Raw genomic sequence first — 25,463 nt, forward strand, 5'->3', positions numbered from 1 at the left:
TGCCAAATTGTGTGGTAGTCATACATATAACTCAGTGCAATCTACATACTTTAACAATGGAAAAACCACAAAGTACAAGAAAATTAAACCACGGAAAGTGGCCAGGCCAGAAGGACTGCTTCCCCTTCTCAATACCGCTAGCCCCCAAATCCTAAGAATACAGGGCCCCTGAGCTAAGAAAGAATCTTTAACTGGTCTGGGATAGGCCTGAAGAAACAATGTAGGTCATCACCTGGCGGGATTCATCATCAGGAAAGTTGTCATCACACAGCCATATGCCCAGGTCCGTCCTCTGGAACTCTGCTGCAACCAGAGCATAAAACTCTAGAGTCGGCCCCAGGCCAGTACCTTCTTCCCCTAGAAACTCCACCTGTAGGAAACAAAAGTGTCCAAACACTAACAAAATGGAAAGAAGACAAACCGTACGTGGCAGATAATGAAGAGAGACTTGTTTCCAATGCTAATTGTACATTGTAGGTATTCGCTCCGAACAGCAGTTGCCCTTCACACTGTGGCAAGAAATCCCAGAAGGCTCAAAATAAACACCCCCCCTTCAGGGATTTTCTATTTTATTTTGAATGTGAGAGTATGAATTTTGGACAGAACTCCCTAAGACAGTGAATCACAGGAATTACAACATACAAAGTCTGCACCAACAAAAACAGGAAAGGCGATCTTTAGGATCTGTAAATGTCTCTCTAGGTGAGACCAAGCACATCAGAGAGGTCAGGTGTGCTCTAAACACTAGAGGCACTCAGTCGTAACTAGCTACACATGGCGCTGTGTGTTAGAATGCGGAGAAGACACAGCAGCACCTAAATGTAACCAGTGCCAGGTCAGGATACAGAGGGGCTGTAAGGAAATGCCTCCTTGGCATGGATACCCCCTGACTTTTTGCCTTTGCTGATGCTATGTTTTGAATTGAAAGTGTGCTGAGGCCTGCTAACCAGGCCCCAGCACCAGTGTTCTTTCCCTAACCTGTACTTTTGATTCCACAATTGGCACACCCTGGCATCCAGATAAGTCCCTTGTAACTGGTACCCCTGGTACCAAGGGCCCTGATGCCAGGGAAGGTCTCTAAGGGCTGCAGCATGTATTATGCCACCCTGGAGACCCCTCACTCAGCACAGACACACTGCTTACCAGCTTGTGTGTGCTAGTGAGAACAAAATGAGTAAGTCGACATGGCACTCCCCTCAGGGTGCCATGCCAGCCTCTCACTGCCTATGCAGTATAGGTAAGACACCCCTCTAGCAGGCCTTACAGCCCTAAGGCAGGGTGCCCTATACCATAGGTGAGGGTACCAGGGCATGAGCACTGTGCCCCTACAGTGTCTAAGCAAAACCTTAGACATTGTAAGTGCAGGGTAGCCATAAGAATATATGGTCTGGGAGTCTGTTTTACACGAACTCCACAGCACCATAATGGCTACACTGAAAACTGGGAAGTTTGGTATCAAACTTCTCAGCACAATAAATGCACACTGATGCCAGTGTACATTTTATTGTAAAATACACCACAGAGGGCACCTTAGAGGTGCCCCCTGAAACTTAACCGACTATCTGTGTAGGCTGACTGGTTCCAGCAGCCTGCCACACTAGAGACATGTTGCTGGCCCCATGGGGAGAGTGCCTTTGTCACTCTGAGGCCAGTAACAAAGCCTGCACTGGGTGGAGATGCTAACACCTCCCCCAGGCAGGAGCTGTAACACCTGGCGGTGAGCCTCAAAGGCTCACCCCTTTGTCACAGCACAGCAGGGCACTCCAGCTTAGTGGAGTTGGCCGCCCCCTCCGGCCACGGCCCCCACTTTTGGCGGCAAGGCTGGAGGGAACAAAGAAAGCAACAAGGAGGAGTCACTGGCCAGTCAGGACAGCCCCTAAGGTGTCCTGAGCTGAAGTGACTAACTTTTAGAAATCCTCCATCTTGCAGATGGAGGATTCCCCCAATAGGATTAGGGATGTGACCCCCTCCCCTTGGGAGGAGGCACAAAGAGGGTGTACTCACCCTCAGGGCTAGTAGCCATTGGCTACTAACCCCCCAGACCTAAACACGCCCTTAAATTTAGTATTTAAGGGCTCTCCCTGAACCTAGAATTTAGATTCCTGCAACTACAAGAAGAAGGACTGCTGAGCTGACAAACCCCTGCAGAGGAAGAACAGAAGACACCAACTGCCTTGGCCCCAGACTTACCGGCCTGTCTCCTGCCTTCCAAAGAAACCTGCTCCAGCGACGCTTTCCAAGGGACCAGCGACCTCCGAATCCTCTGAGGACTGCCCTGCTTCGAAAAAGACAAGAAACTCCCGAGGACAGCGGCACTGCTCCAAAAGAACTGCAACTTTGTTACAAGGAGCAGATTTAAAGACCCCTGCAACTCCCCGCAAGAAGCGTGAGACTTGCAACACTGCACCCGGCGACCCCGACTCGACTGGTGGAGAACAACCAACTCAGGGAGGACCCTCCGGCGACTCTACGACTGTGAGTAACCAAAGTTGTCCCCCCTGAGCCCCCACAGCGACGCCTGCAGAGGGAATCCCCAGGCTCCTCCTGACCGCGACTGTCTGAACTCCATTTCCCGACGGCTGGGAAAGACCCTGCACCCGCAGCCCCCAGCCCCTAAAGAAACGGAACTTCTGTGCAGGAGTGACCCCCAGGAGGCCCTCTCCCTTGCCCAGGTGGTGGCTACCCCGAGGAGCCCTCCCCCCTTGCCTGCATCGCTGAAGAGACCCCTTGGTCTCCCATTGAAAACTAAAGGAAACCCGACGCTTGTTTGCACACTGCACCCGGCCGCCCCCGCGCTGCTGAGGGTGTACTTTCTGTGTGGACTTGTGTCCCCCCCCCCCGGTGCCCTACAAAACCCCCCTGGTCTGCCCTCCGAAGACGCGGGTACTTACCTGCTGGCAGACTGGAACCGGGGCACCCCCTTCTCTCCATTATAGCCTATGTGTTTTGGGCACCTCTTTGACCTTTGCACCTGACCGGCCCTGAGCTGCTGGTGTGATAACTTTGGGGTTGCTCTGAACCCCCAATGGTGGGCTACCTTGGACCAAAAACTAAAACCTGTAAGTGACTTACTTACCTGTTGAAACTAACAATAACTTACCTCCCCCAGGAACTGTGAAAATTGCACTAAGTGTCCACTTTTAAAACAGCTTATTGTGTTTTATGTAAAAAGTATACATGCTAAAGTAATGATTCAAAGTTCCTAGAGTACTTACCTGCAATACCTTTCAAATGAGATATTACATGTAAAATTTGAACCTGTGGTTCTTAAAATAAACTAAGAAAAGATTTTTCTATAACAAAACCTATTGGCTGGATTTGTCTCTGAGTGTGTGTACCTCATTTATTGTCTATGTGTATGTACAACAAATGCTTAACACTACTCCTTGGATAAGCCTACTGCTCGACCACACTACCACAAAATAGAGCATTAGTATTATCTCTTTTTACCACTATTTTACCTCTAAGGGGAACCCTTGGACTCTGTGCATGCTATTCCTTACTTGGAAATAGCACATACAGAGCCAACTTCCTACAGGGGCCCAGTCAAAACAGATTTATGGAGTCCCTCTCACTCTTCCGGGAACTATAGCTGAATGATAACGAAAGGCAAGCAAAATACATTCTAAACTTAGTTACAAGCGGTGTGAGCACACAGGTTTGGGGACAAAGCAAAATCTGAATGTTGATAGCCTGCTTCTTCCAGGAGTTGCATGTTACAAATTCTCTCAATCATGGAGCTCCCTCCCCCCCCCCCCCCCCCCCCACAGGGATCTGGGGACCCTCTGACTCAAAAGGGAAGGAATGCCCTGCTGCCAGCCTACGATATAACAAACAAGGGGCGTCAGCCTTCTGATCTCCAGAACTTGGGTGACTAAGCAACGATTATGTAGAATTAGAGTGAAAGCTGCTTGCTGAATACAAAAGGCAACACTTCCTTTGCAGGAGCTCCAGTATGCTTACCTGTTATTGCAGTCACATAATTCTGAGAAATAACTCAAGAGTCTGCTAGTTAAGGAAAAAGGAATAAAATGCAGGCCCAGTTACGTGACAATTTACCAAATCTGCTTTAAAATCTATGACGGGCTGAGAGGACTAAAGGCAACCATTTCACTGTTGCAAAAGCAGACACTGTAAACCTACATCCTCACAATGGTTATTAAAGGTAGTGCCTTCTGGCACAAGAGGGTGGCCACGTATACGCTCTACTGTGACAACTTATTACACCATCACGAAGTCAATGCCATGAAACAGGGAGGGGCTGTGTCTACACTAACTTCGCAGAGTGTTACACCTCACATAACTGATTTGGCAGCAATTGGCTTACCTCGAGCACAGACTTTCTGTCTGCGTGAATTTGCATGACATTCTCTGCCCACTCCATTAGAGACTCCCCCCTTGGGACCTTCACCCGCTCATGCTTCAGACGTCCGACTCTGAATTCGCCCGCATCATCCCGCCGGACTGTGCTGGTCGTCCTTGTACGCTCAACTGTAGCCTCGCGCCGGTTTTGCAACCACACTATTGCTCTAAGGAGAGGAAAAGGGGCCAATTACCACAAAGTTGCTATATACAGGACAAATAATTATGAGCAATCAGACATTTTTTAAACCTAAAATACTAGCAGAGAAAGTGCAAATGATATGGCTTTGGAGAAAATTTTATTATATCAGGAAACACTTTCCATAGACGAGGGGAGTATTTAGGCTAAACAAAATGGTATGTGATTAAATGTTTCCGATTTTGATACAAGGTCCCTAGTGACAGTAAATACAGAGTTATCCTCAGACATCAGAGGCATAGACTTTACAAAGGGAGCAGTAATTCAACTCCCTTCCCTGTGAAAGAGGGAAGTACATATTCTCTTTCTGAAGGGTAGAACACAAAGGGACTCTTCGGAATGAAGTGCTTGTCCCAGCCTTTACGAGACGACTGTCTCTACCAGGAGAGAGAAACTTTATCAACTAAAGGCCCTGCTGTTGAGTCTCCACTCCCTAGTACACAAATACTCAAAGACCATGGGGCTAGTATTTGTCCCATTGTGGGAGCAATGGTGACAGCACAGACAAACCTAAGGCCAAAGTCTTCAAATTTAAAACCATACTCAAATCAGAAAGTAAAACATCTCCAGACTCTGTTCTCGTCTTTGTGAGCTTTAACAGGTACAGGTCAGGACCAGTCTATATCTCAGGGGGACAGATTGAGCCATTTTAGTTTGGTAGTGGGGAGTCAGCCTGCCCAGAAAAAGGTGCATTTCAATTTAGTGGAAAAAACTGGGTTAAAAGTGCATTGAGGGCGATCCTGCCCCGGCCAACTAAACAGCCACTTACGAAGAACTTGCAGAATCATGTTCTTGGCGAAGTTGGGAGACTATGCTCTGATGCTGACTCTAGCACTGTCTCCTCAACAGATGTCACTCCATGGAACCTTGGTGGCACATGTATTACACTTATGTAACTTCACGTTATCCACCACACACACTTCAGGGCTCACAAGCATCATATTACTGAAAGTGTCAGCAGGGAGCTGCTTGCATTTTACATATGGCGGGACAGAAGACTGGGCTTACGCCAGAAGAGAAGGTAAAAAGATTTACACCCTAGAACTAACAACCCCGCGCACACCAACTGCCTATCCCCCCAAAGTGTGGTTTATGGGATCAGTAGCCCCAGGGATCAGTAAAGCTTAAGTTTTACTGTTGTATATCACACCAAATAACAGAGCACCTACAGCGGACACACAGTGCCTGTATCCTGGAGGGAAAACGAAAGCAAAGCCATAAAAAAAAAAAAAAACACGTAGGGAGTCCCACCTTTTAAAGTCCATGCTCCAGCCCAAACAGCTAGAAGCATGTTCCTTCACAACCCAGTTCAGTTCTATTCCACTGGCAGGGTAAGACCAGAGGCAGCTGCTAGCTGCTGCGTCAAGCAGAGGCCTCCTGCAGAAGCCAGGGAGAGGTTAAAAGGAGCGGGTCATTTACAGCAAAGCGTACTTGAAAAAGTGAGATAGATCAGAGCGGTCAGATGTGCAGCTCATACCTGGAGGCACCAAAGGCGGTGCAGGTGAAGTAAAGTTGCCTGGTTTCGAAGGGGATCAGGAAAGGACACTTGCTGGTTAACTGTTCACACCAGTCTGGCAGAGCACCACTTGCTAGTGCCAATGGCTCCTGTATGAGAGAAGGTGAAACTTTAAATTGACTGCATAAAAAACTAGTCTGCTGGAAAGGTACAGCAATGGCTCATATTGGAGAACACAAGACTGCCACAGAAGAACAAACACCATGGACTTCTGGAGCAGTCATAAGCACACTAAAGACAGTGCAAGGTTTAACCTCAAGAGGCACAGGTAAGGAACATGGAAGGTGCTCACCGACTTCTACAGACCAGGCATAGACATACTAGCCGGGCTGTGTGCAGATACATGCACATCCAACAAACATGTAGGCACACTGACAGAAGAGGCAGGTTGTATGACGCTTGAGACTGCAGTCATATCAGGACAGTCATACGCTGGTGGAAGGGCTACCTACAGGTGGCACAGTAGCAGTCGTGCACAAATGATACAGAACATTGCCATCATGGAAGAACAGTGATGCATACATGGGACGGCAATATAAAGTCATTTAACAATCACGTGTATAACCACACATGTGGAGCCCTGCAGCTGTGCCTTACGTCGGCCTTGTGTGTTGTCCAGCTTCTGCTTTGGAAAGCGGCCCACCTGCCCTCGGTCAACAGGAGCAGGCAGTTATCCAGGACTAAACTCTACCGCACAAATGTATAACCAGGCACTGTGGCAGCAGAGCGCATCACCCAGCACACACACAAGGAACTCTGCACCACATGGGTAATTATGGAAACTGACAACAGAAAGCAGTGCAACACTACAGCTTATAGACAGGCTCACAAGAATGACTTTAGAGCATACAACACGTCGAACTGGTAACATATAGATGATATGGTGGCCCACAATATATGGCTATAACTAAGAAAACACAGATAAGTGCATATCTGCAGGAGAAGTGTGCAGTCAAGCACTTAGACCCAAAATATACATTTCCAGGAGTGCAAAGACTGACACAGGACACACTGCAGCTCACAAGAAAACAGGACAAACTGAAGCCCGAGGGCTTAACTCTACACATACTTACCTCGATCTGTTGCATTATCTTTGTGGTGATCTTTTTGCTGGTGAATTCATCAGGTGGCACATTGAACTGGAGCTGCTCATCTCCTTCTGTGAACAATACATTTCATCAGTATGCCCCTATTTGTAGATTTTAAAAACACCTTCAAAAGTGATAAGTCATATATTAAAAGGACGTCAAGCAACATTTTCCTATGAAAATCCTGCAGAACTTTGACTTTCTTAAGAATACCCTCTATGAAGGAAAGCAATATGTTATACTTGGAACTGCCATGGTCTGAACTGCTTGTACTCCTAAACCTGTCCAAGATTTCTGGAGATCTGCGAGCTTTGCATTTTGGTGCTACTGGGTAAGAGGATGTTTAGTAAACCTCTGCCTTTTTTACACCACAGAGGTGAAGAATCCATGGTCTAGTGATGTCTAAGTACAACGCAGAGCACAAAACTGGACAATTAAGTTTATCTAGGAAGAAGCGGAAATCTCACATTACAATTAAGAAACAGGAGGTCAGATGGGCTGTTTTGAAGCAACCCAAGATATCGCTGGGTTAGAAAAACAGCCAACACAGAAAGGAACTACTTTTGCCCAAAAAAGTATGAGTCTTAAGAAATAAGATACTTCCCTGTAACGAGACCTCCAGCGTTACTATCTTTTGTATACTCACAGATATTGTGAGAAAATGGGGTTTATTATATGGTGTGGTTGAAAGACCTCACTATGAACTACGCTTACCAACTCCTTTATGACCAGGAGGTTTCACTTGTCAAGCCCGTTGTACAACCCTGGGTAGCTGTGGCTCTGAGCAGCAAAGCTTACACAGAGAAACAAGTGTAAAGCATTTAAACAGTAACAAAACAACGGCAGAAGAAATATACAAGACAGTCAAGAAATCTGACACCAATTTATATAACTAGACTGTATTTTTAGACAGCACAATGAAAAAGATCCACTAAAGGGTTTTGGAGAAACAGCAATTTCAAGGTATAGTAAATATGCACTCTCTCAATCGTGAACAAGAACTGCTAAATTCAACGACTCTGACACTTAGGAACTTTTTCAAAAAAAAAAAAAAAAAACTTGAGAAAGTATCAATGTGGTTACTTTTGGCAGACCCACTCTGGCAGGGCTCCAGAAACTCACCGGCCTGTCTCCTGCCTTCCAAAGATCCTGCTCCAGCGACGCCTTCCAAAGGGACCAGCGACCTCGACATCCTCTGAGGACTGCCCCTGCTTCGAAAAGACAAGAAACTCCCGAGGACAGCGGACCTGCTCCAAGAAAAGCTGCAACTTTGTTTCCAGCAGCTTTAAAGAACCCTGCAAGCTCCCCGCAAGAAGCGTGAGACTTGCAACACTGCACCCGGCGACCCCGACTCGGCTGGTGGAGATCCAACACCTCAGGAGGGACCCCAGGACTACTCTAAGACTGTGAGTACAAAAACCTGTCCCCCCTGAGCCCCCACAGGGCCGCCTGCAGAGGGAATCCCGAGGCTTCCCCTGACCGCGACTCTTTGAATCCTAAGTCCCGACACCTGGGAGAGACCCTGCACCCGCAGCCCCCAGGACCTGAAGGACCGGACTTTCACTGGAGAAGTGACCCCCAGGAGTCCCTCGCCCTTGCCCAAGTGGAGGTTTCCCCGAGGAACCCCCCCCTTGCCTGCCTGCAGCGCTGAAGAGATCCCGAGATCTCTCATAGACTAACATTGCGAACCCGACGCTTGTTTCTACACTGCACCCGGCCGCCCCCGCGCCGCTGAGGGTGAAATTTCTGTGTGGGCTTGTGTCCCCCCCGGTGCCCTACAAAACCCCCCTGGTCTGCCCTCCGAAGACGCGGGTACTTACCTGCAAGCAGACCGGAACCGGGGCACCCCCTTCTCTCCATTCTAGCCTATGTGTTTTGGGCACCACTTTGAACTCTGCACCTGACCGGCCCTGAGCTGCTGGTGTGGTGACTTTGGGGTTGCTCTGAACCCCCAACGGTGGGCTACCTTGGACCAAGAACTAAGCCCTGTAAGTGTCTTACTTACCTGGTTAACCTAACAAATACTTACCTCCCCTAGGAACTGTGAAAATTGCACTAAGTGTCCACTTTTAAAACAGCTATTTGTGAATAACTTGAAAAGTATACATGCAATTTTGATGATTTGAAGTTCCTAAAGTACTTACCTGCAATACCTTTCGAATGAGATATTACATGTAGAATTTGAACCTGTGGTTCTTAAAATAAACTAAGAAAAGATATTTTTCTATATAAAAACCTATTGGCTGGATTTGTCTCTGAGTGTGTGTACCTCATTTATTGTCTATGTGTATGTACAACAAGTGCTTAACACTACTCCTTGGATAAGCCTATTGCTCGACCACACTACCACAAAATAGAGCATTAGTATTATCTCTTTTTGCCACTATCTTACCTCTAAGGGGAACCCTTGGACTCTGTGCATACTATTCCTTACTTTGAAATAGTACATACAGAGCCAACTTCCTACAATGGGTCTTCTGGCAGCTACTACTCAGTCCAGAATTTGGTGATGTGGCAGTGGCCACAGGGGTCGATGACACTGGAGGTCCTATTGAGCCTGGCAGAAGTCCAGTCAGCACTTAGCTACTGGTTGCCCGGTATCGAGGTCAGAGGCAAATCCTTCCTTAGGCAGTAACTCGCCTTCTAGGTAGACAACTCTCTGGGTCCAGCAGACCCTGGTGCAACCTTGTCCTTGAAGCTTCACGGAGACAAGGTGTGGTGATAAGAAGATGTGGGCTACCAACAAGCCCCCATCAGGCTTCTTCAGCTGTTGTGGCCCTGTGCTGTTACTAGGTCAGCCAATTGATCCTTGAAGTTTGTTGCTTCAGCAGGGCTCTGGAAAGACTTCTCCACAAGCAGGACATAACAGGCACAGTTTCTTATCCTATTATAGCCACCAGATTCATCAGGTGCAGTCCCCATCAGTCAGCCTCTTTTCGCCAGGTCTTAAGTGCAGCAGGGCAGTCCTTCAGTTACGTTCTCCAGCCCTTCGAGATGCGAGTGCCAAGGGGTGCCCTTGTTATGGCCAGAACATGCTGTGAGGGTAGGTCATGGTGTAGGAAGTTGGCTCTGTATGCACTATTTCAAAGTAAGGAATAGTATGCACAGAGTCCAAGGGTTCCCCTTAGAGGTACGATAGTGGCAAAAAGAGATAATACTAATGCTCTATTTTGTGGTAGTGTGGTCGAGCAGTAGGCTTATCAAAGGAGTAGTGTTAAGCATTTGTTGTACATACACACAGGCAATAAATGAGGAACACACACTCAGAGACAAATCCAGCCAATAGGTTTTGTTATAGAAAAATATCTTTTCTTAGTTTATTTTAAGAACCACAGGTTCAAATTCTACATGTAATATCTCATTTAAAAGGTATTGCAGGTAAGTACTTTAGGAACTTTGAATCCTTACATTAGCATGTATACTTTTTACATAAAACACAATAAGCTGTTTTAAAAGTGGACACTTAGTGCAATTTTCACAGTTCCTGGGGGAGGTAAAGTAATGTTAGTTTTAACAGGTAAGTAAGTCACTTACAGGTTTCAGTTTTGGGTCCAAGGTAGCCCACCGTTGGGGGTTCAGAGCAACCCCAAAGTTATCACACCAGCAGCTCAGGGCCGGTCAGGTGCAGAGGTCAAAGAGGTGCCCAAAACACATAGGCTTCAATGGAGAGAAGGGGGTGCCCCGGTTCCGGTCTGCCAGCAGGTAAGTACCCGCGTCTTCGGAGGGCAGACCAGGGGGGTTTTGTAGGGCACCGGGTGGGACACAAGTCAGCACAAAAAGTACACCCTCAGCAGTGTGGGGGCGGCCGGGTGCAGTGTGCAAACACGCGTCGGGTTTCCAATGGTTTTCAATGAGAGATCAAGGGATCTCTTCAGCGTTGCAGGCAAGGGGGGGGCTCCTTGCAGTAGCCTAACTGGGCAAGGGAGAGGGCCTCCTGGGGGTCACTCCTGCACCGGAGTTCCGTTCCTTTAGGTGCTGGGGGCTGCGGGTGCAGGGTCCTTTCCAGCTGTCGGGAAATGGAGTTCAGGCAGTCGCGGTCAGGGGGAGCCTCGGGATTCCCTCTGCAGGCGTCGCTGTGGGGGCTCAGGGGGGACAACTTTGGTTACTCACGGACTCGGAGTCGCCGGAGGGTCCTCCCTGAGGTGTTGGTTCTCCACCAGTCGAGTCGGGGTCGCCGGGTGCAGTGTTGCAAGTCTCACGCTTCTTGCGGGGAGTTGCAGGGGTCTTTAAATCTGCTCCTTGAAACAAAGTTGCAGTTCTTTTGGAGCAGTGCCGCTGTCCTCTGGAGTTTCTTGTCTTTCTTGAAGCAGGGCAGTCCTCAGAGGATTCAGAGGTCGCTGGTCCCTTGGAAAGCGTCGCTGGAGCAGGTTTCTTTGGAAGGCAGGAGACAGGCCGGAAAGTCTGGGGCCAAAGCAGTTGGTGTCTTCTGTTCTTCCTCTGCAGGGGTTTTTCAGCTCAGCAGTCTTCTTCTTCTTGTAGTTTCAGGAATCTAAATTCTTAGGTTCAGGGAAACCCTTAAATACTAAATTTAAGGGCGTGTTTAGGTCTGGGGGGTTAGTAGCCAATGGCTACTAGCCCTGAGGGTGGGTACACCCTCTTTGTGCCTCCTCCCAAGGGGAGGGGGGTCACATCCCTAATCCTATTGGGGAATCCTCCAACTGCAAGATGGAGGATTTCTAAAAGTTAGAGTCACTTCAGCTCAGGACACCTTAGGGGCTGTCCTGACTGGCCAGTGACTCCTCCTTGTTATTCTCATTATTTCCTCCGGCCTTGCCGCCAAAAGTAGGGGCCGTGGCCGGAGGGGGCGGGCAACTCCACTAGCTGGAGTGTCCTGCGGTGCTGGCACAAAGGGGTGAGCCTTTGAGGCTCACCGCCAGGTGTTACAGCTCCTGCCTGGGGGAGGTGTTAGCATCTCCACCCAGTGCAGGCTTTGTTACTGGCCTCAGAGTGACAAAGGCACTCTCCCCATGGGGTCAGCAACATGTCTCGGTTGTGGCAGGCTGCTGGAACCAGTCAGCCTACACAGATAGTCGGTTAAGGTTTCAGGGGGCACCTCTAAGGTGCCCTCTGGGGTGTATTTTACAATAAAATGTACACTGGCATCAGTGTGCATTTATTGTACTGAGAAGTTTGATACCAAACTTCTCAGTTTTCAGTGTAGCCATTATGGTGCTGTGGAGTTCGTGTTTGACAAACTCCCAGACCATATACTCTTATGGCTACCCTGCACTTACAATGTCTAAGGTTTGGCTTAGACACTGTAGGGGCACAGTGCTCATGCACTGGTGCCCTCACCTATGGTATAGTGCACCCTGCCTTAGGGCTGTAAGGCCTGCTAGAGGGGTGACTTATCTATACTTGCATAGGCAGTGAGAGGCTGGCATGGCACCCTGAGGGGAGTGCCATGTCGACTTACTCATTTTGTTCTCACCAGCACACACAAGCTGGCAAGCAGTGTGTCTGTGCTGAGTGAGGGGTCTCCAGGGTGGCATAATACCTGCTGCAGCCCTTAGAGACCTTCCCTGGCATCAGGGCCCTGGGTACCAGAGGTACCAGTTACAAGGGACTTACCTGGATGCCAGGGTGTGCCAATTGTGGATACAAAAGTACATTTTAGGTGAAAGAACACTGGTGCTGGGGCCTGGTTAGCAGGGTCCCAGCACACTTCTCAGTCAAGTCAGCATCAGTATCAGGCAAAAAGTGGGGGGTAACTGCAACAGGGAGCCATTTCTTTACACATGGTCACTGGCCAATTGACTACCAGGTTGCCTCCCTCTTGATGACCACTTTCTGCGGTGTGGCATCTGGCTACCCCAGAATTCTCCTTTCTGCCCACTGCCAACATAGCAGAACGAAATGGCTACTTACCAGTAGGAGTAGTTTTGCAGCCTGAAGAGTTTTCTAGATTAACATGCTGTGCATTATTCTGGCAGCTAGTGGTCTAGTCCGTAATTGTTCCCCTCCCCCTTTTGGGCATTGTCAACCACCATTTGGTGCTTGGTCCGTCCCCTGTGTGACGTCAGACAGCACCCCGGAAGTTCCTGTGCGTGGTAGCCATCTTCAGATTCATTTTCCATTATTTGTTTGCTAGCTTTATGTACATAGAACCTCTTTCCCACCTGTGTGTCCTGTTTTCTTTTCCAGGGAGGTGGGTGATTTACATGCGAATCCAGGAAACTCTCCAGGCTGAACAACTACTCCAACTGGTAATTAACCATTTCATTTTTGCAGCCTGAATCCTTTTCAATAGCTGGTGTGCCCCAAATCCTGAAGAATTTTTCTCGGCTCTCGTTTTATCTCCCAATCGTGTGTACTACTTTGTCTGCCTAGTCTGTCTGCCAGTAGGTGGACTGTAAGTTGATCCCTTGCGGTAATGCCCACTTCCATTTGTCCTGGGCTAGTTTCCTTAAGGTAAAATACTTTGTGCCCCCTTGTTTGTCCAGGTAGAACATTGTTGTTGTACTGTCTGGTTTAGTAAGGTTTTCCCCGCTACTCGTGTTTTAAAGAGTTTCAGAGCTAGTAACACCGTCTTCATCTCAAAAATTTAACATGTTTTATAGCATCGGTCTTTCTCTACTGGCTTCGAATTCTCAAGTTGTCTGTGTGTGCACACCCCATCTCTTAAGAGATGTGTCTGGTATGATGATCACCAACAGAGTTGTCATCTTGAAAGGTCTATGCTTGGTTAGGTCTTTAGATGCCCACCAATATATCTCCTTCAGTGCTCTCTGTTACAACCAGTAGATCATCCCAACTCCTGGTGGTTTGGGGCCAGTTGTTGCCTAGCCATTCCTGGAATGGTGGCATGTGGACTCATGCATGGGTTGCGAGAGGGATGCATGATGCAATCATGCCCATTAGTTTCATTACTGTCCTCACTGTCAGATCACCCCATTTGGTAAAGACAAGTTTGCTCCGTCACTGCCTGCACACCCTTCTGGGAAAGTTATGTATGTGCTTTTCTTCCATCCAGTCAGGCTCCTAGGAAAATCTTTTCCAGTTGTGGCTTCAGGGATGATTTTTTGTGGTTTATGCCGACACCCAGCTTTTGTAGAGTTGTGATCACTGTTTGACTATCCCTTTGACATCTTTCTTTTGAATGTGCTTTTATTAGCCAGTCGTCCAGGTAGGGATACACGTTAATCCCCTTCCTCCTTAGGAATGCTGCAGCTGTTGCCAAGAATTTTGTAAAAACCCTTGGTGCGGACTTTCTTCTAAAGGGTAAGACCTTGAATTGATAGTGAACATACTCTAGTACGAACCTGAGGTATTTGTTGTGTGCTTGATTCATCATTAAGTGCAAATAGGCATCCTGTAGGTCTATGGTTGCCATGTGGTAGTGAAATTACCTCTTGTAGGGTTGTCATCTTGAAATGTTTGGTGCGGATGAATTTGTTTATGAACCTGAGGTCCAGGATCAGCCTTAGTGAAAGGTCTTGTTTGGGTACCGGGAAGTAGGGTGAGTGGTTTCCGTTGTTTGACTCCTCTTTTGGTATTCTTTCTATTGCATGTTTTTGCAGGAGTTTTTACTTCTTTCCTTAGTTGCACCAGTTCTGTTCTCTGGTTCTTTGGTGGGTTTGGTGTTGGTAGGTTTGTGAGTTCTATACAGTAGCCGTGGAGTACCATGTTTAAAACCCAATTGCCTGTGGTAATCTTTTCCCCTTCTTGTGGGGTTTTGTACTATTCTGCCTCCCACTGGGGTTGTCTGGGGGTATTTCTGAGTCACCTGGATGCCGCAAGCCCCTCAACCCTACCCAGGGGGTTGACACCTTGCACTCCGACCGCAAACCGGCTGTCTTGCGGGGTGTTGCCATTGCTGGTATGCAGTTTGGTGGCCAGTTTATGTATTCCTCTGGTGCTGTTGCCATAAAAGATCCCCTTCCTGTGGGTCTTCTGAGGGTGTTTCCTCCCCCTTCTGAAGTTGCCTCTGTATTGGAGGGCCCCCATTACCTTTGCTGTTGATTGTCCTTTGTAATTTGTCTACCTCTTGGACAAAGAAGGCATTTCCATTGAAGGGCTTGCTTATGATGGAGGCCTCTGCTTCCGGCTTGAACCCGGAGATTCCGAGCCATGCGCGTCTCCTCAGGGTTGTCCCTGTACACATTCATCTACTGGCTGTGTGAGCGGCATCCAGGGCTGATTTTAGGCAGGTGTTAGTGATGGTTTTCCCCTCTTGTATGATCACTTTTGCCCTTTTCCTATCCTCTTTCAGGAGCCTTTTCATTAGCTCCTCTATCTCGTCCCACAGCTGGTGCTCATTATCTATTGAGGAGGGGGTTGGAGTTTGCTACAAGCCATTTTGTTGCTGCCTCTCTTTCCATCTTTCTCCTTACCATGTCCAGCCTCTTGCTTTCCTTTCAGGAGGGGACCCTATGGAGGTGTGTGCATTGTTCCTCCTTCTTGCCATAGTGACGATGATACAGTCCGCCACCATATTCCCCTGGATGGTATTTGGGGCCCTTTGGGGGAAGGTTTATATTTTTTCTCCACTCTTGGTGTCACCCCCTTAGCTGCGGCAGGTTTTTTGAAAGCCTCCTTGCCCTGGTCCAGTAAGCTGGGTAGGTTTGGGAGATATAGATTCCCCATGCTTGATGGCATGAGGGGTTTCCAATAGGAAGCAGAAGTCTCCCTTCTCTTCCTCTAAGGGTACACTATATGCTTCTGCTGCCCCCTTAATTAGGCTGTTGTACACTATGTCGTCAGGGGAGGGGGAGGGGGGGATGCCAAAGGCCTTGAGGAGTAGCTGTCGACCTCCTCTTTTGGGCTCTCCATTCCATGTCGAGGTCATTCCACTCGTCCTCGAAGCTCCCTGTTGCTTCTCCCCCCTCTGGGTCATAGAAATCCTCCTCCTCTTCATGGGGCTTGAGGGTTATTGGTGCCTCGAGGGCTGTCTCTTCCTCCTCAACGTCTGTGCTCGTCAAAGGTTTTGGTGGGGTCTTGAATTGTTTTAGCACCAAAGTCTTTTTTTTGCGTTGTAGAAGTGCTGCCATTTCAGCCTCTAGTGCCTTTTTGACGTACTGGGTCATCGACTGTCTCTTTTTCGGCGTCGGCTGTTCTTCCTCCGACAGTTTCAGGGTTTCTTTCCCCGTGAAGCTTTTTACCTGTTTCGGCATTCGGCCTTCTTCATTATCCCTGGTCTGGGATCTGTGGACCTCACTTGCTCGTGGCTGGCCCTCAATCATCATTTTCTTGTATGTCGGGGCTGCCTTGTGAGACATTTTCTCTGGGATTCCCCCCTTTGAGAATTTCAACGGTCTCTGTACCTTTTCAAGCCTCCTTTCGAAGTCCTTTGTCGTTTTCTTCAGTGCACATTTTTTTCCTCGTCTACCCCTCGAGAAGTTCAATGTCCGACCCCTCATGGGTCCATTTTGCGTCTCAAACCTGTTCTTTCTCAACGCAAGGTAGGCCTAGGTCCTTCAGGGACGCCTGGGGTTTTAGGCTCTGCATTGCTGCATGGTGTTCCTCTCTCTGCTTTCGACGTGCCCTGAGTTTCTTGGGTACAGAAGCGGCCCAGGCCTCATACCCTTCGTCCCTGTGGTCTCTCAGCAGGCAGAGGTTTCAGACTTCGTGCAGGTTGCGCTGGGCAAATTTGTGGTGGCAGTTCAGGCAGAATTAAGGGGGTATTTTCCATGACCCTTACCTTGATTCATTCTCATGCCACATACGAATTCTGTGGGTGTCCCCCGACGAGGGATATGTCCAGTTGCTCTTCTCTTTCCTCGTCCGGCGATATAATTTTTTTTCCCCACGCGCAAAGTACCTTGATTTTTTCGACGGCCCAAAAACACTTCGGAGCTCCTCCTTTTGCTTCCAGACCCAACAGCGGAAAAAAGAATTTGAAGATGGCTTCCACGCACAGGAACTTCCGGGCGCTATCTGCCTTCACATGGAACGGACCAAGCATCAAATGGTGGTCAACGATGCCCCCAAGGGGAGTGGGCTGGGAAAGAATAAGCACCTCCGGATCTAACCAGTAGATGGCAGAATAATGCACAGCATGTGAATCCAGAGAAGGATTTATGCTGTAAGACTCTTCTATTCTATTTTATTTTATGCACATTTTTAAAGCGCATGGCTACTCATGGGCATTTCAGCACTCGCAATGCAGCAGAAAATACACCACTATACTCAAGAGGATCAAGAGGTCTTAGCTTGTGGAGCTCCCTATTCCAAACCAGAGATGTGGTTACCTAGGGGACTACACGCCCTAGGAAAAACACTTTGGCAACTGGCTTCGCCCCTCCTTCTCGAGGGCCAGCCTGTCTACCTAAACAACAGAGTTGCCCCTTTCCCAAGTGTTCACCATTTGTCTTTCTAAGGTGGCTTCTACTCTGAAGCTAGCCTTTTCGGCTAACACCCATGTGGATACCTCTCTCCCATGCAGACTAACATTGTCTCCTTTCCTGGGAGTTGTTTGCACTTCTCCATAGAAAGGCAGATGTCTCATGGGACAGACCCCTTGTGCAACCGTGGATGGGCACAGGGGACTTAAGGGCAACAGAGCGGCAACTTTATAAAAGTTGTACACTGCAAAAAGTTACATTAACTTCGATTGAGGCATCAAGTTGGGCTTAATATAACAAGTTGTCTGATAGCTTACATTATCAACTTTAGTAGTCCCAGTCAGAGGTTAGCAGGGCTGCTGTGGCAGCCTGTAACTCTGCTCTTGCCAATGGAGTGGTCTTTTCCACAGCAAAAGACAACAAAAGATAATTGTGGGATTTTACTGTCCTGCTGTGTGGTGGGTACCTAAGGTACTTGCACCTTACACCAGGTCCAGGTATCCCTTATTAGTGAAATGTAGTCAGTGTCTAGAAGCCAGGCTCTCTAGAGGTAGCTGTGGATGAGCAGCCAAGGCTGAACTAGGAGACATGCAAAGCTCATGCAATACCGCTGCAGTCACACAGCACTTACACACATGAAAGAAACCACACAGTGTTACAAAAATAAAGGTACTTTATTTTAGTGCCAATACCAAAATTACTAAAAAGGCAATACTCCTTTAGGAGGTAAGTGAACACACTAAATATGTACACTAGTAATCAGAAATAGGCACAGAAAAGGTTAGAAAACAGTACAAATAGCAATAAGCAATAGTGACCCTAGGTGGAGCCAAAACCATATTCAAAACAAATTAGAATGCGAACACTGGACCGTCCCACCTAGGTAAGTGGAATGTGCAGAAGGGAGCTGGAGATACTAAAAAACCATAGAGGTAAGTAACAGTACCCACCAGCAACCAGGAAAGCAGGAGTAAATCACTGGAATTTCCACAAACCACCCAGAAGGAAGGAAAAGAAGAAAAGACAACACCCAGACAAGACTGCAAGAAACCAGCGGTGGATTCCTGGAGAAGAAGACCTGTGGAGAGAGAGGACCAAGTCCACAAGTCACAGTGGAGTCCAGGAGAAGTAGGAGCTGCTACCCACCCAGCTGTACTTGCAGGAGTTGGTTGATGGTGATGAACAGGTCAGCACTGCAGCCCTGGAGCTTGGGAAGAGTTCCTGATGTATGCAGAAGATGTCCCACGCTGGAGTGAAGATTGCAGACGGGTGTCGGTGCAGGAATTCCTCCAATAAGCCTTGGTAAAGGCAAGTTCGCAGTTAGTGGAAAAGTGGTGCTGCTGGGGACCAGAAAGACCCAGGAGGACTCAACCTAGGAGGGGGAGTCACAGGGGACCCTCTGCGTTGCAGAAGGCCCACAGGAGAACGGGGACACAGAAGTTGCAGAACGAGCCCATGCAGCACTGAAGAAAGGGATCCCAGGTCAGATGAGAAAAACGCAGAGGGTGGAGCGTCGCAGGAAGGAGTGCTGGGGACTGGAGCTATACGTCGTCTGAAAATCCCTTAGAGGAGATGCAAACAAGCCTTGGCAGTTGCAAGAGACGCAGTGCACAGGAGCACTGTCCTGCATGGAAAGGCAAAGGCTTACCTCCACCAAAGTTGGACAGCTGGCAGAGAGGACCAAGAGGACTACTCCGGACTACCACCCGTGATGCAGGAGCCACGCAGCTCAGGATGAGAGGAGATCCACGCAGCCAGTTCATAGTTGCAGCAGGTGCCTGCAGATGCTGGGGAGTGACTTCTTCACTCCAAGGGACGTTCCTTCTTGTGCAGGCTGAAGAGTTGCTTTCTTCCAAGGATGCACAAATGGGGAAATGCTGCAAAGCTGTGTCTACAGCATCTACGAAACAGTGGATGGAATTATTCGTAATTGTCTGCCCCTCTGCAACAATCTGTCCTCTTTTGCTGTACTCATCGGGGAGAAATTTGAGGAGCTCCTCCATCTTGTAGGAAGTTGGCTCTGTATGCACTATTTCAAGGTAAGGAATAGTATGCACAGAGTCCAAGGGTTCCCCTTAGAGGTAAGATAGTGGCAAAAAGAGATAATACTAATGGCTCTATTTTGTGGTAGTGTGGTCGAGCAGTAGGCTTATCAAAGGAGTAGTGTTAAGCATTTGTTGTACATACACAAGCAATAAATGAGGAACACACACTCAGAGACAATTCCAGGCCAATAGGTTTTTGTATAGAAAAATATCTTTTCTTAGTTTATTTTAAGAACCACAGGTTCAAATTTTACATGTAATACTTTGAATGAAAGGTATTGCAGGTAAGGACTTTAGGAACGTTGAATAATCACAATAGCATATATACTTTTCAAATAAATCACATATAGCTATTTTAAAACTAGACACTTGCAATTTTCAACAGTTCCTGGGGGAGGTAAGTATTTGTTAGTTTTTGTAGGTAAGTAAACCACCTACGGGGTTCAAGTTTGGGTCCAAGGTAGCCCACCGTTGGGGGTTCAGAGCAACCCCAAAGTTACCACACCAGCAGCTCAGGGCCGGTCAGGTGCAGAGTTCAAAGTGGTGCCCAAAACGCATAGGCTTCAATGGAGAAGGGGGTGCCCCGGTTCCAGTCTGCCAGCAGGTAAGTACCCGCATCTTCGGAGGGCAGACCAGGGGGGTTTTGTAGGGCACCGGGGGGGGGGGGGAATGACAAGTTAGCACAGAAAGTACACCCTCAGCAGCATGGGGGCGGCCGAGTGCAGTGTGCAAACACGTCGGGTTTCCAATGGAAATCAATGGGAGACCAAGGGGTCTCTTCAGCGATGCAGGCAGGCAAGGGGGGGCTCCTCGGGGTAGCCACCACCTGGGCAAGGGAGAGGGCCTCCTGGGGGTCACTCCTGCACTGGAGTTCCGATCCTTCAGGTCCTGGGTGCTGCGGGTGCAGGGTCTTTTTCCAGGCGTCGGGATCTGGGAGTCAGGCAGTCGCGGTCAGGGGGAGCCTTGGGATTCCCTCTACAGGCGTCGCTGTGGGGGCTCAGAGGGGGGGGAACTCTGGCTACTCACAGTCTTGTAGTCGCCGTGGAGTCCTCCCTGAAGTGTTGTTTCTCCACAAGTCGAGCTGGGGGCTTCGGGTGCGGAGTAGCAAGTCTCACGCTTCCGGCGGGAGATGCAGTTGTTTTAAAGTTGCTCCTTTGGAAAGAAAAAAACAGTCTTTGGTGAACAGGGCCGCTGTCCTCAGGAGTGTCTTGGTCCTTCTAGAGCAGGGCAGTCCTCTGAGGATTCAGAGGTCGCTGGTCCCTGGGGAAAGCGTTGCTGGAGCAGTGTCTTTAGAAGGAAGGGAGACAGGCCGGTAGAGCTGGGGCCAAGGCAGTTGGTGTCTCCGTCTTCTCTGCAGGGTTTTTCAGCTTAGCAGTCCTCTTCTTCTTAGGTTGCAGGAATCTGAGTTCCTAGGTTCTGGGGAGCCCCTAAATACAGAATTTAGGGGTGTGTTTAGGTCAGGGAGGGCAGTAGCCAATGGCTACTAGCCCTGAGGGTGGCTACACCCTCTTTGTGCCTCCTCCCAAGGGGAGGGGGTCAAATTCCTATCCCTATTGGGGGGATCCTCCATCTGCAAGATGGAGGATTCCTAAAAGTCAGAGTCACTTCAGCTCAGGTTGCCTTAGGGGCTGTCCTGACTGGCCAGTGACTCCTCCTTGTTTTTCTCATTATCTCCTCTGGCCTTGCCGCCAAAAGTGGGGCCGTGGGAGGAGTGGGCGGGCAACTCCACTAGCTGGAATGCCCTGTGGTGCTGTAACAAAGGGGGTGAGCCTTTGAGGCTCACCGCCAGGTGTTACAGCTCCTGCAAGGGGGAGGTGATAAGCATCTCCACCCAGTGCAGGCTTTGTTACTAGCCACAGAGTGACAAAGGCACTCTCCCCATGTGGCCAGCAACATGTCTCGAGTGTGGCAGGCTGCTAAAACCAGTCAGCCTACACAGGTAGTTGGTTAAGGTTTCAGGGGGCACCTCTAAGGTGCCCTCTGGGGTGTATGTTACAATAAAATTTACACTGGCATCAGTGTGCATTTATTGTGCTGAGAAGTTTGATACCAAACTTCACAGTTTTCAGTGTAGCCATTATGGTGCTGTGGAGTTTGTGTTTGACAGGCTCCCAGACCATATACTCTTATGGCTACCCTGTACTTACAATGTCTAAGGTTTGGCTTAAACACTGTAGGGGCACAGTGCTCATGCACTGGTGCCCTCACCTATGGTATAGTGCACCCTGCCTTAGGGCTGTAAGGCCTGCTAGAGGAGTGACTTATCTATACTGCATAGGCAGTGTGAGGTTGGCATGGCACCCTGAGGGGAGTGCCATGTCGACTTACTCGTTTTGTCCTCACCAACACACACAAGCTGACAAGCAGTGTGTCTGTGCTGAGTGAGGGGTCCCCAGGGTGGCATAAGATATGCTGCAGCCCTTAGAGACCTTCCCTGGCATCAGGGCCCTTGGTACCAGGGGTACCAGTTACAAGGGACTTACCTGGATGCCAGGGTGTGCCAATTGTGAAAACAAAACTACAGGTTAGGGAAAGAACACTGGTGCTGGGGCCTGGTTAGCAGGCCTCAGCACACTTTCAAATCAAAACATAGCATCAGCAAAGGCAAAAAGTCAGGGGGTAACCATGCCAAGGAGGCATTTCCTTACACATCTCATTCCAGTGAGCTTGGTCGTATCTCGCTAGCAAGGCCTGTGAATTGACAATACACCAATGACTGGCTGCCTGGGCAGCCACCTTTTTGCCGGTGGCATCCAGCTTGATACTCTCCTTATCTGGAGGAGGAAGAGTATCCGCTGTGGCCTGACTATTGGTCCTTTTCAGTGCAGTGGTGGCCACTATGGAGTCTGGATGGACTTGGGACCTAATATATAGCAGGTCAGTGGGAGCAGTAGATATTTCTTATCTACTCTAGGAGTGATAACCCTAACGCAGACAGGTTTTTAAAAATTTAGCCTGCGTGACAAAGCATGCCAGGGAGCATGGTGAGAAACTGTATATCCCTGTGTGTGGTTGTAAGGGCATCAAACAGGTAGTCCTGTTCGATTTGGCCCCTTTGCAGCTCAACATTATGGAAGGCAGCTGCATGCGCTACTACCTCTTGATAGTATGTGCTATCCTCTGGTGGGGTGGGTCGTGCGGGGTACAAATCTGGGTCGTTGGTCAACATGGGATCAGAGTCATATGTGTCTTGTGGATCTGGGGCCTGCTGTGCCTCACCCAAATCTTCCCCAGTGTATGCAGGGGATCCCTGAGGTGTAAAATCTACTGCAGTAGGTGAGGGAGATGAAGAATGAAGGGTGGGAGGTGGAGGAAAAGCAGGGAGTGGAGGAGGTGTAGAAGGTGGAGGAGGAAGAGGTGGAGAAGGCTTGGTAGGTGTGGAGGAAACACTGTCCTTGGTAACCTTTGGAGGTGGAGAAGCATCCAAAGCCTTTTGGAAGGATAATTTCTTCTTGAAAAGTACAGGGGGAAGCAATAATGTGCCCTGTACCCTCCTGAATATGGAGGAGGCACTGGCAAGCGTTCATGGTCTCCAAAATGGGTTCCACAGGTGACGGCGTAGCTGAAGACTGGTTAGAGTCCTACTGCTCAGAAGATCTTGTCTGTGGTTTTCGGCACAAAAGTTTTCAGTAGATGCAATTCGCTCGGCACCGAGGTGAAAGCTGTTCAGGTTGATACCGAAGTACTCGGAGCTGAAGTTCAGAACGAAGTGTCTCAGACCGAGGTGCCGAAAGTCTAAGCCGATGTTTTGGTCTTTGGGCTATTTCCGGAGCAGAGCCAGAGGGCGGGACAGCGGAAACAGTTTTTCAGATCCGACCATTGCCTAGTGGCAGTCAGTGATCTCTGCAAAGGGCTTTTTAACAGTCTTAGGGTGGGCAGGATGGGCCACGGTATCATGGGTTATGCAGATGTTACCTCGTGGCTTTCAATATCCAAGTGGACGTTGCAGTCCTGGATGAAACAGGCCTCTTCTTGTTCAGGGTCCTCTTGTGCGTGTTCCTCCCCAAAGATGTCCGGGGTGTCATCCGGAGACTTGTGCGCCATCTCCAACCAACGAGCTCTTCAGTCCTGAAAGGTCTTCTTTGACCAGAATGATTTGCAGGCGTCGTAGGTAGCTTCTTGGTAATTGGGGGAGAGGCACAGGTTACACACCAAATATTGGTCGGTGTGGAGGAATTTTGAGTGGCACCGAGGACAAATAAAATGCCACCTGTTTCAGCAGGTCAGCATACTCTTCGGTGCAGAGTGGTGAGGTAGGCCTGAAATGGGCGAGGTTGCCTCAGAGGTTTGTGCGGTCGGTGCCCGCACCGACAAGTGGAGATGAACTCAGACAGGAATACACGATAGAGAAACAATACCGTTGCTAAAGAGAAGACAGAAGGAAAGATTTCGAACTGGAGCGAGTCGAAAGACGGAGCGAAGACTCCCACCTGAATCAGACCGAGGAGAGAAAACAATCTAAGGAGTATCACCAAAAAGGAGGAGTCACTCGATCCCTGCTTCTTCGAAGAAAAACAACTTGCAACACTCTGGACCCAACACTAGATGGCATGAGTATGCAGAACGTATATGTATCTACAGCCACATATTCCATCAAATATATATATTTTATTTATATAATATGCACACACATACACACGCAACACTGTTATATTGTTTTGCACTTCCAGACTAATGCCTGAAACCCTCAAAACTGAGATGCCTTACAAGAGTAACTGCTGCGGACATCAGCACTCGCAAAACGTTTCTATAGATTGTCAAATGTCTATTGTGTGTACCTGTAGGTATTTCATCCCCCAACTACAAGCCTTGTGCATTCCCAAATGCAAAGTGTAAGACACAATAGAGACCCTCCAAACTAAATTTCCAATTTTATAATAGCTGCAGCTCAGACTTCATATTTGCTATTTCTTTCTATAAATAGTGAGTGATGCTACGATTGTGTCAAACATTTTTAAATTCATACTCATTTGTTCTGGCTTCGAAATTCCAAGGGGGTCAGATGAAATGCATGCATCTCTGAAAGGGTTTTGGGGAGTCCCATATGGAGAAATTCCTGAACTAAGTGTTTGATTCATAATGAGCTTCTTGCCAGGATAGCAAGCTCAGTGCAAACCATTCAATAAGTAATGTGGGTTGTAGGACAGCTTAATGAGCATTTCAGAAATCTGTAATTAAAATTGTGTGTGTGCTGAAAAAAAACATGAACCTAAGGTTTAAAAAAATAAATAAATCACATTGTACAGAATACAAGCAGCTCAGGCAGCAGAAAGTAAAATCAAAGGGCATAGTACTTTCACAGACAAACAATTCTAAGCAATGCTTTTACCACCGCTCAAGGAAAAGGCAGCAGTCAAAGACACCATGTGAGAACATCATTACTCGAGAGTTTTAACCCTCCTCGTCAGACCAGCAGTGCATGATGCAGGTGTAAGCTAGTCCCACCTCACAGAGACATCTTTCGACCCAGTCCATCCAAAGCATCTACCACACGCACACAGCAGATCTCCAAGCCAGAGCCTAACCTGCCTGCAGATCACATACCTTCTTGTGCTGTCCTGGTTGAGTAAGGGTCACTTGCAACTATGTACAGAATGCGCAAAAGCTGCAGGACATCTTCCACTCCACAGGAGCTCTGACCGCTTCCAGCTTTGGCCTGGGGCTGTTCCCTCGCCTGGCTGAGGATATCACAGCTCTGCAGTGTGGCCAGAGAACTTGGGCTAACTCCAGACTTAGAAGCACGTTCACAGAAGTCCTATGGAAAGGAGGAACACAGTGACATTTGGGAAAGAGCAAGTGCGGGAAAACAGCTGCCTAGGTTAGTGTTACAAACTGGCCAGTTTGCTACAATAAAGTGCAAAACAAAATTCTGAGCAGGGGGCAACATCCATGACCTGCAATACATTTTCCTGAAAGGTTATGAACCAAAGAAGGGCAGAAACAAAAAAAAAAAAAAAAAAAAAAAAGGAA

The 25,463-nt window shown here is 48.5% G+C and overlaps 1 protein-coding gene across 12 annotated transcripts in view; it reads right to left on the reverse strand.

Annotated features, from left to right (window-relative positions):
• HECTD1 (HECT domain E3 ubiquitin protein ligase 1) overlaps nt 1–25,463 on the reverse strand; it is a 352,555-nt gene that overhangs the window by 55,809 nt on the left and 271,283 nt on the right. For 9 of the 12 annotated variants that reach the window (XM_069209073.1, XM_069209083.1, XM_069209080.1 and 6 more), the window contains 5 exons: nt 25,038–25,248; nt 7,151–7,236; nt 6,039–6,166; nt 4,328–4,529; nt 233–370 (listed from right to left, as the gene is read on the reverse strand). In XM_069209073.1, coding sequence (XP_069065174.1) covers nt 233–370; nt 4,328–4,529; nt 6,039–6,166; nt 7,151–7,236; nt 25,038–25,248 — 765 coding nt within the window. The remainder of the gene's footprint in view (nt 1–232; nt 371–4,327; nt 4,530–6,038; nt 6,167–7,150; nt 7,237–25,037; nt 25,249–25,463) is intronic. The other 3 variants (XM_069209084.1, XM_069209077.1, XM_069209074.1) reach the window with 1 other exon arrangement.

Source organism: Pleurodeles waltl, chromosome 9 (assembly GCF_031143425.1).
Source record: "Pleurodeles waltl isolate 20211129_DDA chromosome 9, aPleWal1.hap1.20221129, whole genome shotgun sequence".
Taxonomy (NCBI): domain Eukaryota; kingdom Metazoa; phylum Chordata; class Amphibia; order Caudata; family Salamandridae; genus Pleurodeles; species Pleurodeles waltl.